Source organism: Micropterus dolomieu, linkage group LG02 (assembly GCF_021292245.1).
Source record: "Micropterus dolomieu isolate WLL.071019.BEF.003 ecotype Adirondacks linkage group LG02, ASM2129224v1, whole genome shotgun sequence".
Lineage (NCBI taxonomy): Eukaryota > Metazoa > Chordata > Actinopteri > Centrarchiformes > Centrarchidae > Micropterus > Micropterus dolomieu.
The window spans coordinates 19,762,220-19,776,979 of NC_060151.1; the positions used below are offsets into that span (position 1 = coordinate 19,762,220).

General features: G+C 41.2%; 2 protein-coding genes and 1 long non-coding RNA gene across 3 annotated transcripts in view; 1 reads left to right on the forward strand and 2 right to left on the reverse strand.

The window, feature by feature from the left end:
• arhgap44a (Rho GTPase activating protein 44a) overlaps positions 1–8,916 on the forward strand; it is a 29,304-nt gene extending 20,388 nt beyond the window's left edge. Inside the window, exons 18-21 of the mRNA XM_046042139.1 lie at positions 1,089–1,601; positions 3,355–3,500; positions 3,608–4,009; positions 5,750–8,916. Of these exons, the coding sequence (XP_045898095.1) occupies positions 1,089–1,601; positions 3,355–3,500; positions 3,608–4,009; positions 5,750–5,904 (1,216 nt within the window). The 3' untranslated portion in view covers positions 5,905–8,916. The remainder of the gene's footprint in view (positions 1–1,088; positions 1,602–3,354; positions 3,501–3,607; positions 4,010–5,749) is intronic.
• Positions 8,917–11,311: 2,395 nt separating this feature from the next.
• LOC123967528 (RING finger protein 222) lies at positions 11,312–11,968 on the reverse strand. Its single transcript, XM_046043649.1, has one exon. It carries the CDS (start codon positions 11,936–11,938, stop codon positions 11,312–11,314), a length of 627 nt encoding a protein of 208 aa, XP_045899605.1. The 5' UTR covers positions 11,939–11,968.
• Positions 11,969–13,379: 1,411 nt separating this feature from the next.
• LOC123967456 lies at positions 13,380–14,393 on the reverse strand. The gene is made up of 3 exons (XR_006824242.1): positions 14,309–14,393; positions 13,782–13,827; positions 13,380–13,696 (listed from the first exon to the last, which is right to left on the reverse strand). It is a non-coding gene; the product is annotated as an uncharacterized LOC123967456 (long non-coding RNA).
• Between the last annotated feature and the right edge of the window lie 367 nt (positions 14,394–14,760).

Below are 14,760 nucleotides of genomic sequence, written 5' to 3' on the forward strand. Positions count from 1 at the left end.
AGCTCTGTGTGGTCGAGATCCTTGGCTGCAGTTACCATACTCCCCTTTTTTTTGCAAGGCCTTTTATTTTGTATTGTTTCATTATCAACATCCTCATGTCTCATTCTGTTGTTATTCTGACTTCTCACTCTGCACATTTCTTCAGTTGTTTCAGTTCAGTTGTTTCAGTCGTAGTTTGTCAGGTTGATGTCACTGTGGGTACAATTTTCAACAGGATAATGACATTTTTTGACTCTCACTGAAGGGTTGTAGTCCAAAGTGTACTGTATGGAAGTTCTATCTCTGTACACGGCACTAAGCTTAAATCTGCAAGTCCTCTGCGAGCATGCTAATATTTCCAATATCTCATTGTTGTGGCTTGGCTTTCTCAGCTTTGGTTGTGAATTATTTCTTTTTCTGTTGACACCCAGACTGATTGCACCATTTTTTTGGTATGATTATCATAGTTAATCACATGAATAATCACCTCATGGTCGCTAGCTCTGCCTGTGTGGCAGACAAGAGATAATGTGGCTTCTGGCTTGGCTGACTTTCTCCTCCTCTCCTGTGGCTCTTTCCGCCAATGAAAGGGTTTTGTGTCTGTTTCACACTGCCCTGGGCTGACTGCAGGACCTGCAAGGCAAACAAGCCATATACTGTAGGATTAGGGCAGATAGGGTTTCCATATGCAGCCTATAGGAGATATTAAGTCATCAGCTCAGCTTGAAAATAATATAACCAACACTTTGACTCCAGAGACAGATCCTCACAGCTCCATGCAGTGTGCAGACACAAGGTGATCACAGAGGGAGTCCTACACACTGTACTCTTTTCCTTTGGCAATATAATGTTCTTTTCCTTTGCTTTATCCTTTGCTTTTCTTTGTGCTTGTCTTTGTATTTGCACTAAGCTGACTGTGTGCTGAGCTTGGTGCCCACCACCCACCCTAAAATGCAATTTTTTTTCTTCTTCTGTTTTTGGCTACGGACCAAATAACACTCTAACACTCTAATCATCCAAACAGCTTATCCTATATCGCTCCAATGCGTGTCCCTGTTCAATCACTAGAGCTGTTTCTTTTGTGCTGTCTATTCTCTTAATATCTACAGCTCAGACAACGTGTCGCCCAATCGGCCGGACACCTCTCATGCCCACCCACCCCAAGGGGAGGACCGGCCACCCCCTCCTTACCCCACCTCCTCTTGCCACACTGCCCACCACCACTTCTATCCCAAACCCCCACCCTGCGCTCGCCCCGTGGCACCGGGTCCAGAGTCCCAGCCCCCTGGCTCGCCCCCACCCCCACTGCGCTGGTCTGGCTTTACTCCCCCAGCCCCGCCCCCTTCCTCCTCTTCTTCCTCCTCCTCCTCGTCACTTGACATCAATTCAAATCCCAAACCCAGCTGTCTGCACTTCCCCAAGCACAGCCCACCTGGCGACATGTCGCATGCTCCCCCACCAGACATTAATGCTTCACCACTCTACATGAAAACCCCCTTGGTACTAACCCGCCATGACCAGGCCCTTGGCAACCCCCCTAGCCTCCCTTCTTCCGCGCCCCCGCCCCCGCCGTGGGCTGCCTGTCCATGTGCCCGAGAGAGAGGACCCCCCAGGCTGACTAGGTAAATACAACACATCTTTGGCCACTGTGGATGCATCACAGAGAGGCAGCTGTATCTCTCCTGTAGCTCACTGGCTCTTCTTTTTGCTTTTCCTTCCCCTTCAAATTACATACCTCAGATTCTGTAACATTCAGGTTGTCCGGGGATGCCTCTCATGGGGGTTGCCTAGCAACTAAGGATGTTACTGGCTTACATAGCGCTCGGTTTAATGCTGGTATTGAGTAGATGATAAATACATGGACAAGGCTCCATATGGCTATCAAATAGCATATGAATGTATTTATTCTACAGTTTGCAGTATTTTTTTACTAACCAACAGAATGGAAACATCAAGTTTTTAAGGAAGTAATGATTTTATAGTCCTGCAATTATGTCCTGGTAAGCTACAGTATAGAATATCTTTAATAAGAATAAGCATCTTCCAGCTAGACACAAAGAGCTGAGTTTGTATAAAGGGACTGTGGCAGTTTCCTGATTCTCAGTCTTTTGGTGTTACAAACACACAGCACAGCGTGATTCATTACAGCAAATCTTTGTCAGCGGTCAGAACAAGCTCGCTTAATAAAGCTTCTTGTGTGATTTTATTTGACTCCATGACTTCTCATTCACATGGCTTATTTTTGGGGAAAATCCAAAATGTGACTACCATATTTCACTGTGGTTGCTTTTTGTGGGTGTGAGTAAATCTTGTATTTGCAACTATATTAGTCTGTATTTTCAAGTATATCCTTATATAACAGCCATTAATTACATATATACAGGTACAAATATATGTAGGTATTTGGGCACCATCCCACAAAATCAGCAAATTAAATCAAGGTTATTAATAACCATCATAATTGATTGACTTTTCATACAGTACAGTACACACCCACCTTATTCATCTTCACTTTATAAATGAAGACGAATAAGGTGGGTGTCCCTGATTATGTGCACTCTATTATTGGCCACATCTTACAATATATGAAGAAGGTTGAGACTTAGTTGGTCATATCTTGGTACATGCAGTATCTGTTCACTGTTATCTTCACTGCTGTCTGTACTGTAATAAAAAGATAAACTTAATGCTAAACAAAGTTAATTGATGAATTTCTGCCCAAAGAAGCATTTGTGGTACTTCTTTCTATTTGTTTCTGGATACAAATATGTACACAATCTGCGCACTAATCCTGGAAAGAATCCGTCGAGCTCAGTGGCGTTTTGGTCAAGAATCCATCCTGACATTGACATCTTGTGAGTTCTGTTCAGATCCCAGCTGGGCTGTAGTTGAGTCAACAACCTGAATTTACAAATTTCCCTGTCTAATTAACATGCCCTTGCCATTTAAAAAAAAAGGATAACATTCACAATCCTTGATTGGTCATTAACATTTTTATCAATGACAAGAACTTAACAAAGAAGTAAACAAATGCTTGAACGTGCAGAAATATTGTATCTATAACTTTTATATAAGAGTTTTTTAAAAACATGACACTGTTTGCTCTCTTCTTGCTTACCTTGATGCAGCCTTGCTTTTTTTCTGGGTTTGAGAAAACTTAGTAACGTCAGTGTACTTAAATGTAGTGAAACACTCAAGTGAGGATGATGATGAAGATGATGATGATGATGATGATTATGATGATGATGTGGTTGTGGCTGTTGTGGCACTGAAGTAATGTACGAGGTATGCTGACAGTTCAAGACACTTAACGGTTCACCAACATACTGTGATACTGATATTATTCACACACTAATGTCTGCCTGTCTTTTTCAGTTCATTGAAGAGTAAAGAGCTCTCCCCTGTAATTGGACACAAAGCCATCCAGGTGGCAGGACCAACAGTCCCACCCAGCAGTAGTCCTCAGAGCAGCAGCCAGTCCCCCCACTCCACAGAGCACAGTCCACACACCCTGCGCAAAGGTCGGCGCCTCTCTCAATCTGAGCTTACATTGGCTTTCTTCACTTTAAGAGGATGTATTTTAATGTGGAACAGGAGACAGTAATGTGGCTGTGTTGTGTGTTTCCAGGTTCCAAGAAGTTGGCCCCTGTGCCTCCCAAGGTCCCTTACGGCCAGTCTGGCGGGATGTCCGACCAGTCCACAGGTCAGCCGTCACCGGTCAGCCTGTCCCCTACACCTCCTAGCACCCCCTCCCCTTATGGACTGGTTTGCCCTCCAGGGCAAGTACCCCCATCCTCCCCTGGGCAGACCCCATTGGGGGCGCCCCACTCCCTTTCGTCCCCACCCTCCCTGACCGGAACGCTCACAAAGTCACGGCCCGCCCCTAAGCCCAGGCAGAGACCCAGTCTGCCACCACCTCAGCCGCCCACAGCCCCTCCGGGGCTGACTGGCCCGGCCATGGCCCCAGTTCCCCAGCCCCTGGAGCAGGGGCTCCTGGATGGACTGTCTCCCGGGGAGAGCATGTCTACAGGTAAACATCACCCCTTGGCAACAACCCCCCCGCCGCCACCACAGGTGGGGCTGCAGAGGCCCTCTCTCAGACTCGCTGTTGCTCTGTCCAATGGAGACGGTGGACGAGTGTAGGACTCTGTAGGACTGTAGATGTTAAATATACCTTTCCCCTTTATTGACTGTTCCCAAACGAATGTCTGAATGAATAAAGGTTGCCTTTTAGACACAGATGCCTGAGAATGATACAATGTAAATATTAGCATTTTGTGCTACTGTAGCGAGCAAATCCTGACCTATGTATTCATTGCTTGTGTTATGTGATGATGTTTCTGGGTAATGTGTGGAAACATCAGCGAAGCATAGCTCGTCCTGCTTGTATGGAAGTTGCCATTAGATTCATCATGTGCTCTCTGTTTATCTGTGTTACCCAGACCCTCACTCGGCAGAGGTAGGTCAGAGGCTTACACAGTTCACACCAGTCCAGTTATTCTTACTGCGTAGCAGGCGTGGAAACCTAGCCAGGCAAACCCCTGATTATATCTACAGTATGATGTTCTGATGATGAGGTGTTCTGTCATTATTTACCAATCACCCTGTCATTATGTTATATTTATAATTCTCTTGTTCCCCCTGCTACTATTGTGTACTTTGCAGCTGTGTGAGGCCAGGGATTCAGTGTGGGCTAAGTGTGAGGGGGACTTTTAGGGTAAGCCAGACCGTCCCCTCCCCATGCGCTCCATCTCACTGCCTGGCCTCGTGCTGTGGCTGCCTCTGGGGTCTCCTGCAGCCTGCCTCAAACATACCTACCAGTAGCTCTCAATCAGAACACTTTCCCTATTTCCTCTTTGCAGGTTGACATTATTGACACTTTGCATGGTACTGTAGTTCAACCGATAATGCATGGCTTAAGGACTTCCCAGAGTGCACCACACTGCGCTCACATTGCAGACGCCGTCGCTTACAAAGGTCCATCTTTTAGCTCCCTCCTTTCGTTCCCCATTCCCAGACCTATGCCAGCAGACACCACCCTCTAACGCGCCTGCCACCGGCATCAGGGGGGGCCACAGGTAACCCCCACTCCTCCTTTGGCAGGTTCATCGCTTTTTCTAACCTCTGCTCCCTCTTACTACACTGCCACGCTCCATCTCATTCCTACACAGGAGTAGTCGCCAGTCTCTGCTTGGACTTGCTGCTTTCAGTAAATGCAGCAGCACATTAGAATAACTATATTTAGAGCAAAAACTGTACCCGGTCCTCATGAGATTTCCATTGTTACTTCAAGCCCACTTGGTGTCTTGGTGCCATTTTTCCACAGAGTTCCACACACATCTTGTTGCCTCTGTGTTGGTTTATCCGGCCATTGTTGTAAACGTGTACAGTAATGTGTCATTGTGCAGTCATTTTGACCTGTGATTGTATTTTAACAAAATATCTGTTGCTGTTGTCTCAAAAGACACAAAAAGCTGTGACATGTTACACTAGTCTCTACCAAGTTTGCTCAGGTGTGACTAGCAACACACTGAAAACATCCCTGTGTAAAATGTGAAGCACATGCAATCTACGGATTACTTCAATCAGGACATCATTATGCCACTTACCAATTCAGACTTAAAAAGATTAATATTATTTCTGCTCTCTTCCGTTTTTTACACCTCATTATCATCATCATATGCCCTCTTCTCCTCCTCCTCTTGCTCATCATAACCATTTCCACCATTCTGCTCATCATACTCACCTTTCCCCCCATGCTCACCATTAGATATCTTCAATTATGAAATCCCCTCCATCAATGTCAATCTGGACAGCCTCATCGATGAGTTCAGCGGTGCCCCTTGCAGGAGGTCGGTGGCAGTGACAGACTCTCCAGAGGGGGATGCTGTGCCTGAGGAGGAGCCCCAGAGCACCACTCTATGACCTATGACCCTAAGGCATCACAGCTTACCAGCACCCCTATGGCTGTACATACTCTTAACTGTCGCCACCAAGGCCTGATGGAAACACACATTGGCCTCACCAATGCCCACCTGAAACCAGAACTCGAACACATCTGCTACAGGCTGCAAAGAAACTCATCTCTTACAATTGCTCGCTAGTACATAAATGTGACTACAAAAAAAACACCAAAATGCCATAGTGGAGGAACAGTTGCCTTTAGGAGGAAAGACTGGAATATAGATAAGTATTACATAGAAAGTTTTTTTGTTTGTTTTGCTTTGTTCATCTTTGTTGTTTGATGCAGTGGTCTGTATTTCTGTGAGTTTCTCAATTTCTTTTTGCCTTATTGTAACATGCAATCAAATTGCAATATGATATTCACAAGTTGTACAACTTTTGGTTAGGGAAACTCCTTGCAAGCCTGACATGGTTAGGAGCAAAGCCCATCCTCAGGGTGAATCAGAGAGGCAGGGTAAGAAAGAAGTCTGGTTATATTGCTCACAGGGTATTCAATCTTTGTGCACATTGGGAAAATGCTGAGCCCTTGAGAGTTTTGCATGCAGGATGAAACATTTTGTGGTTTAATTCTTATTGTCACACCCAGTCTTTACTTCCCCTCTTCTATCACATATTACAACTTTAGTTCTTTGTCTGACATTTACCTTGATACAGGTAAACTCACTTTAACTCACTTTATACCAGCACAGTATGAGAAGAATGTTACTGTAAATTCAATTTTTTGAACTTGCATCTCTTAGTCATTTTTAAAGAAAGCACTGCAATGTGTTTGCATGACAAGCCAATATGAACAAACTGCTTTGGATCAAGGGCCTCAGAATGGCAGTGTTTAATTTTGTGCGAGTGTTTCTGTTGTTGTTCTTGTTGTCTTTGGACAAATTTAAATTTAGACCACCCATGTGCTGTCACATTTTGATGATAATGGATGGATGACTACACTGCCTTTAGGTTCTTATGATTCTCTCTCTTAACCTTGTTTCAAGTGCTTCAGGTTCAGTGACCTTTGACCCCTAGTGTAAATACAAAGACTGTACATAAATTGATGTATATAAATCTGAGAGGAAAAGTATATGTTAAATGCATATCTTGAATATATATATAATAATAATAATAATATATGTGCTTATTCTGATCATGTGTAGAAAATGTAATGATTAAATATGTGATATTATTTTTGTCCCTGCACACAATGAACAGGTTTACTGTAGATTCATAACATAACACCAGGTAACAACGATGCTGCAGCAGAAGCACAGAATGTTATTTCTGCTAGAAATGAATTGTGAACTTTCTAATTCTATCTCCTTAGCTTTGACTTCAAAAATGCTAGAGCACTAATGACTTGCACACTAATGCCCTATATTTTCTTTTTATCAGTTATTTAATTGGTTCCTGTGCAAATAAAAAGATTACTTTGAGCACACTTGGACTATTTAATCAATTCGTAATGCGGATAAATGTAGTCCTAAGCCTATATTGTTGGACCTATATAGCAAAGTAAATATATGTGCTCATTCAAATAGAAATGCCGATGTGTAGGCAAATCTGACGCATCTGCTGTATCACTTCCAAAGTTGAAATTTGTTGCATCCTTTGTTGTTATTCTCATCGCAGACACTTAATTACAAATAATTTCAAATTCATCAGATAGCAGATGCTGCAGTGTCACTTTTTTAATTCCATACAAAATGTCTTAGGACAATAATTCTTTCAATAAAAGTGCAATTACAGTGTTTACTGATCCTCCTCAGCCCAAAAAGTGGTCAAAGTCATCCTTCCCAAACCTATAGAAAAAAGCCATTAATTATATTACAAAGCAATTGATTTTTTTTAAGTTAGTTTTATGTGTGAGTTTACTTCTGACAGAAATGAATTCTAGATTAACCTCTCTCCAAAAGTGATCTGTATGCCTCGGTGTGTGTTCTCAATGGACTATGTTTATGAAGATTTTGGTGATGTTGATAATTATATTGATAGTTGTGGTGATTATACTGTATGACAACAATTGCAAGTGCCCTCACGCTGGTTTTTATTTTGGAACTATAGGCATAATTAATGTGTACTAGAGGTTTTATTTTCTGTGCTGGATCCATACATTTATACGAGGAGGCAGGGGCATCTCTCTCTGTGTGCAGACTGAATGTGACTCACTCAGATTTCAAAAGGTAGGCTAACAGGCAAACGAGAGCTTGTATTTGGATGAAGGTTAATTAGGGCCTGTTGGCATGTATTATTATCAGTGCAAGGTGGTATTACTGCAATGCTTTTGTGCATCGTAACTGGAACTTACAGCCACCTGAAAGCATGCATTCATATTCATAATAAGTGTGATTATTATGCTGCTGAAAAGAAAAAAAACATCTGTACCCTCCCCCAAAACACGTCATTATTTTTAATACATATCTAAGTTCAGTCATTAAATTAACTTTACAGCTATTTTCAAGAGCATATTCATAGTAACCACCTTTTGCACCAAATGGTACACTGCTACATAGTTTTGTCAAGCTTTTCAACTACTGTACTACTACTGTAGACCTACATTTCCTAACTCACCTCACCACCAAGTATGTTGGTCTAAAGTAAAGCTCAATTTGTCAATTTGTTTACATTTTGTGTGGGGGGTATTTTAAATGAGAAAAAAAGGAAAATCTGAAGAAGTGTCATGCATGCGCTTAGATAGTCTTTTGATAATCCACGTTTTGTGTCAATCACTCTCATTTTAGGGATTGTAAGAGGGGTAAAATGTAAAGATGGACTCTAAAGATTGTGGATCACAATAAATGGTCCTTTTTGGGGTTTTGAGCAATACGATAGAGGAGTGGATGTTGCCTGTGGATGTACTGCCTCCTTCTGCTTTCACATTAGTGTACAAAGAAATACCTGCTGCTTGTCGAGCCCACCGTGCCCACCCTGCCCACCCTTTCCTCCTCTGCTTAGCATATCAAGTGGAACACAGTGTGTACTGTGAAGGCTACCTGCAATCCTTATCAGAATGTCAGAAATAAATATATATATTAAACTCTACATTTGTAATAATATCACCTCGTTCCTGTGGGATTTATTTCAGTGTTTGTTAGTTTGTTTTTTGGAAGAATATCTGTTGTGAAATTGGACAGTTGATGATCCCTGATGACAGAACCATTACTTTTCTTTGCCCATGAATTGTCACTGTTTAGGAATAATGACCAGCAGGCAGTGGTGGAAAGTGACAAGTACATTTACTCAAGTTAAATACAAACTTTATTTTAATATTTCCTTTTTCTGCTAATTTATACTTCTGCTCCATTAGATTTTAATGGGGAAAATGTGCTTATTACTCAACTACATTGTCTGACAGCTATAGTAGTAACTTTTCAGATTAAGATTCTACATCAAAAAGACGTTAGACATATAAAAACATTTTTTGAAAGATTAAACAAGTGGTTTACAGTTTGTGTGTGTGTGTGTGGGGGGGGGGGGTCTTATTTCAGATGTCCATGAGTTGTTAGCTGTTCCACCGAAAAGACATTCCCCCTTTAAACATGTCATTTAAATAACTGTTCGAAACACAGAGAGGTAAGAGTATCTAATATTTCACAGAAAAAATGAAAACAGATTTTAATCAGAACTTTGTTTTGTCTTCTTTACTCTCCCTTTAATCAGCTCACAACCCCTCAGATTTATTGTGGCTTCACATCAGCCAGCTACAACAGTAGAATGCAGTTTATGTGTTGATGCGTCAGTATTAACAATATCATATATTATAATATTCTGTATCAATCACAGGGAACAAAATAAGTACTTTAACTTTGATAAGGATCTGAGTACTTCTTCCACCACTGCTGAGGTTAATCCTGCCATTTAGGTTATAGTGTGAGCATACTGGTTGAGAAACCAATTTTCTCACTCTTGGTGCTGTCATAATTTTGACCTGAATACATTGCTAGTATTATCATTTTCTGCTATTATCTATTTGCCTTGAAATTGTTGACTTTTGCACATTTACAACTTTACAATCAATTTGGTTACCCCCACTGAAATGCAGGCCACCAACAGGAATATGAATCAAAATGTCTGATTCATGCAAAGGAAATAAATCATTGTTATCCTCCTCTGAGTAAACCACATATGACTGAAAAGCAGAGGCCTCTTCATGTGTGTAACCTGTAGGACTGGCCCAGCAGGATGGCTGAAGGCTTTCCAGTAAAGAAAACTAGGAGTGTTTGTCAGGATGGTGGTAATACTGACAAAACTCATTCTGAAAACTAGTTCTTCATTTGTTGGGAATCTCCACCCCAGGTTGCTGGTCTCTCTGCTCCATTTCAATCTGGACTCTTAAAGAGTCAGTGTGGTAATCTAATGCTACCGTCCAGCAGTGTATCTCCTTACAGCAATCAGCCAAGCACATCTCATCCCATACCTGCTAGTCTATCTCCTTCAAGCTGCCACAAGTGCATCAATTATTTCTTACTGAAAGTTTTAGCAGTGGCTCTGTTTACACCATCTTTATACTCACTGGAAGGGAAGCCAGTCATGTTCTTTTATAGGATCTTACTGAGGGTTATTATACAACCACTTACTTCCTCCAACAATCTGACTATAAAAAATAAAAAAATCTCATTTGATCACTAAAGTAGAAAATGGAAAGTGTGAGATAACATTTTTTAAATGTCTGTCATTTATCCTTGTAATGTAAGGAGGAGAGAAGGTCTGTCAACATGATACCCCATGACTGTTTTAACAGGGTCCTTATTGTCACACTTTGTTCCATCACTAAACCAAGCTCATCTCTTGCTGCCAAAATGTAACCCCTGTCTTTTTTCTTTTAAGAAAATATCCAGACATGTGAAATAAGAATCTCTGGAGTTTATCATTTTTGTTCACAAAGTTGTTTGCTGCCATTTGGAAACAGTTGAAATTATGATTTCAGAATGTCCAACCTACTTGGATTTATACATTTTGGATGTATGTTGAAATGGTTCATAAACATGTAGAACATGTCATTGACAGGAATGCAAAACAGAAGGCTTTGCTGTCAAGGCTTTCCTAACCTTTACTTTACTTTAGGTTGTTGCTTGGTGATGCTCATAAAGGACACAGGCATGTGCCTATTAACTTCTTGACTTTTCTTTAAAATGAGGAAAGAAAATGACAATAAGCAACTATTAAAACCATGTTGCATGGCTTACCTTAAAACTAAAATGTACATTTTCAGTGGATTGATTATTCACTTAAATGCACCAGATTATTTTTATCATCAAAACAAATAAACTGCTTTGCACACTTCATTGCATAGCTGTAGCTACTAAGGACAAAGCTGTTTTCTGCAAATGTCAGATCATCATTCCCTATTGGCACTGCATAATCCAGACATCCAAATATCACTGGGCTATGCCAACAAAACCCAGGGTAAAGTTGCCGCCACTAGTGCCAGTAACGTAAACACTGAAAGCAAAACGAACAGGCATCGTGCAGTTGTGCAAATCCTGCGCCTTCGCCTGCCCTGGGGTCGAACAGCTGTCACCACAACGCTGAGCACGTCGTCTTCACACATGGGTCGCCCTTCAGCGCTTATGATAAAGATCTGAAATGCATTATGGCTGGGGATGATCAACCTCTGTCGACGGACTCGTTCTGACATCCACCTAAAGCTGTGAGCAATCCAGTTAACTCCCCTCGGTAAACTGTCCCTGGAGGCGCGCCGTGCGCTCTGGAGCTCTCTCAGTGGCAGAGGGAGAGGCACCTGTAGCGTCTGCGCTTCATCTGGATCCTTATTCGCCGCAAGGGACACAAGGGTTTCCTTTTGTTTCTTAATGAATGTAAGATGTCGGCAGATAGGGCAAACAATAGTGCCTTTGATGTTTCCTTCGTTGTTGATGCTGACCAGCGTTTTGACCAGACAGTCGTGGCAGAATACATGTCCGCAGCTCAGAGTCCTCTCCGTGCCCGACAGACCCTCATAGCACACTGGACACTCTCGTGCGTCCTCCTGGCTATCTTCGTTGTAAAATGCCATGGAAGGAAAAATAAATTGCCTACTGCAACAAGTGTTGGGAAATGGTTTAGGCTAAAATTCCTTGGTAAATGTGGTGTCAATTCCTCTTCAAGTTCTTCTCTCTCAGCGCATGACTTTCTTTACTTTTGAATGTGGGTGGAGGCGAAAGCTGCGCCTTGTAAAACAGGGCCTGCCACCTGCGGCTGATGTGACAAGACTGATTGGGTTCCCTGGAGGCATTATGGGCAGTTCAAGCGGCCAAGCTGGTTCATATTTCATGTTCTTTACATGGCGCTATGTGATCAATTCCGTTCTTTAAATATTAGCAAAATAGCACACCTGACTAATTAGCGATAGGCCTGTTTTATATTTAATATAGGCCTATTATTATTATTAGGTTGCAGCTTAAATGAAGTAGTGATGACAAAGCATTGAAAAGCCCTTCACTGGTGTTCATGCTACCTACATTTAAAATGCAGATTTGTTCAAATTAATTAATAATAATTGTATTTGTTAGAGTGTGTGTGAGTGTTGAACAATTAGGTGAGTAAGGGAATTTGATAATAAGCTCATATTTTCCAAACTTTATATTAAAGGAGCATCCTTAGAAAATTTATTGAATTTTTTTTAAATGGCCCAGACGGGAAACACATTTATAGAAATATATACCATCTGTGATATAAAACTATGGTTTGATTGTTTCACACAGACTACATCCACAAAAATTACTGTAGAGTTGAGTCACAAAAGTCAACACAATTTGAACACAAAGTGGGAATACTCTGTTTTATCATGGTATATGGTGTCTTTTTTATTTTGTATACTTCCTGACAAAGACTTTTGGAGATGCGTGCGGTTCCTCTGAGTCATGTATCACAGCTGGATGGGTACCAAACTTCATAGAGGAGCAGTCATAACACAACAGCACATAACACTGTGTGTTAATGGAACCATAGCCAGGTGAGCTGAAACTTGCAAACAAGTAGGCTACATTTATATTTTGTTGTGGCCTTTTCAGCCTGTTTTGTAAGACTAATAAGGATCATCTGAATGCAATCACCTGACATCTCTTGAGAATGCAGAGCCGGCCCTAGAGCTTCAGGGGCCCGAATCAAAATTTAGTTGGAGGCCCCTCTGACTGTCGGGCATTGTCACTATATATGACACAGAAACAACGTCTCTTGTTTTTAAATAAGACCCGACGAATTCTTAAACCTGCCATGTTTGTTTAGCACAAAAACACAAAAGAACATTTCTTAAACCTGTTTGACAATAAAGCTGATTCTGATGAAAAACAATAACTCTGTATTATTATATCTACTATGTTTGATGTCAAACAGGAAACATATGATACCACCAGAGCTACTGAGCTTAATGGCAGTTCAAGAGCCAGTAGACACTGATGAATTTAGTTCTGAATAAAAACAATGATTAAGTGATTATGACCAAAGCTTAAATCTTTATTAAAAGCCAGACAAGAGATTAAGAGACAAAAACTACAAAACAGTTGATAGCATCATTTTTCTCAACCAGCTTCTTTATGAGTGATCTAAACATGTAAAGATAGAAAAGACTTTTACTGTCTGGGTGTCTTTTTAGAAAAGTCAAAATGTCTCTGTCAACCTGTGTCGGTTTTACAGCTCACCACATCAACCTATAACTGGTCATTAAGGACAGATGTCCAGTCAGCTGGATCCACTGGAGGAGTAGAAACTGGAAAGCCAGGTGTGATGGTAAGCACGATGGTACTGCTCTCCACTTCAACAGGCACAGGTAGACCTATGAGGAGATTAACACGGACAATAAGTAATTTTAGTAAGTTGACATAACTGTTTAGATATTGTTGATGTAGGCCTAAACTTACCTGTCAGCTTCTTGGATGAAACCAATGTTGGAGGCTGATGGACCTGCTATGAAATAATAAAAATATATAAATAAATTGACTGAACTTAAATTACTGACTTGTGTTATTAGATGTGGAGGATCTTATAATTCAAGACAATCTGCCAGAGTTTGATGCTGTCTCCTTTTAAAAAGTGACTTTAGAAAAGATGTCTTTTCAACACTAGCTGCTTTGGAGATTAATGTTAGATTGATAAACTAAAGGCTAATGGCTTAAATTGAAGAAGATCAATGTCCTAATAACACTATTAACCTAATCAACTGCCTTTAATAATACAAGTTAATCCTATAGTATGGTATAATATTAATACTATACTATGTTTATGCAGTTGCACAAAAATTGTGATGCTAATCTCGGTTAGCATGTTAGCAAGCTACAGCGTTAGCATTGTTAATACCAGCGCGGCTAACTAAGACTAATGTAAGACCTTTAGAGCAGATTATCTAAAAACACAGGCCTAGGAAAACGGACCCTGTGGGCTTACATACCTTTATCCTATTGCCTCCTCTCTTCTGTTGTCTTTTTACATGCCCGGACAATTATGATCTTCTCTTGTCAGACATCAAGCCTGGCCGACCCAGCGTAACGAGTGATGTCACAGGGTCGGTCAGGGTTAAGAGTCACAGGTCACAGCTGATTTTCCAAAGTATATGACTAAATTAAATAACCAATATGCTTATTATGGTACGTAATATAAAGAGCTATCTTTCATTTTATTTATTTATTATTTTAAGTTTCTTTTTTCAGTGTTTTTTTTTCCACCACTAGCATGCAGTGACTGTATGGGGCCCTCTGCTGGCCACGGGCCCTCTGCTGGCCACGGGGCCCTATGCCACCGCAATGGTCGATTAGTGGCTGGACCGGTGTTATGCCGAGTTTTGCCTGCCTGCCGAGAATTGCATGCGCCTCCAAATAATGATTTTAATTTTAATATTCTTTG

Bases quoted from the DNA above. Each gene is read 5' to 3' on its own strand.
- LOC123967528 (XM_046043649.1), bottom strand. From the start codon at position 11,938: ATGGCATTTTACAACGAAGATAGCCAGGAGGACGCACGAGAGTGTCCA.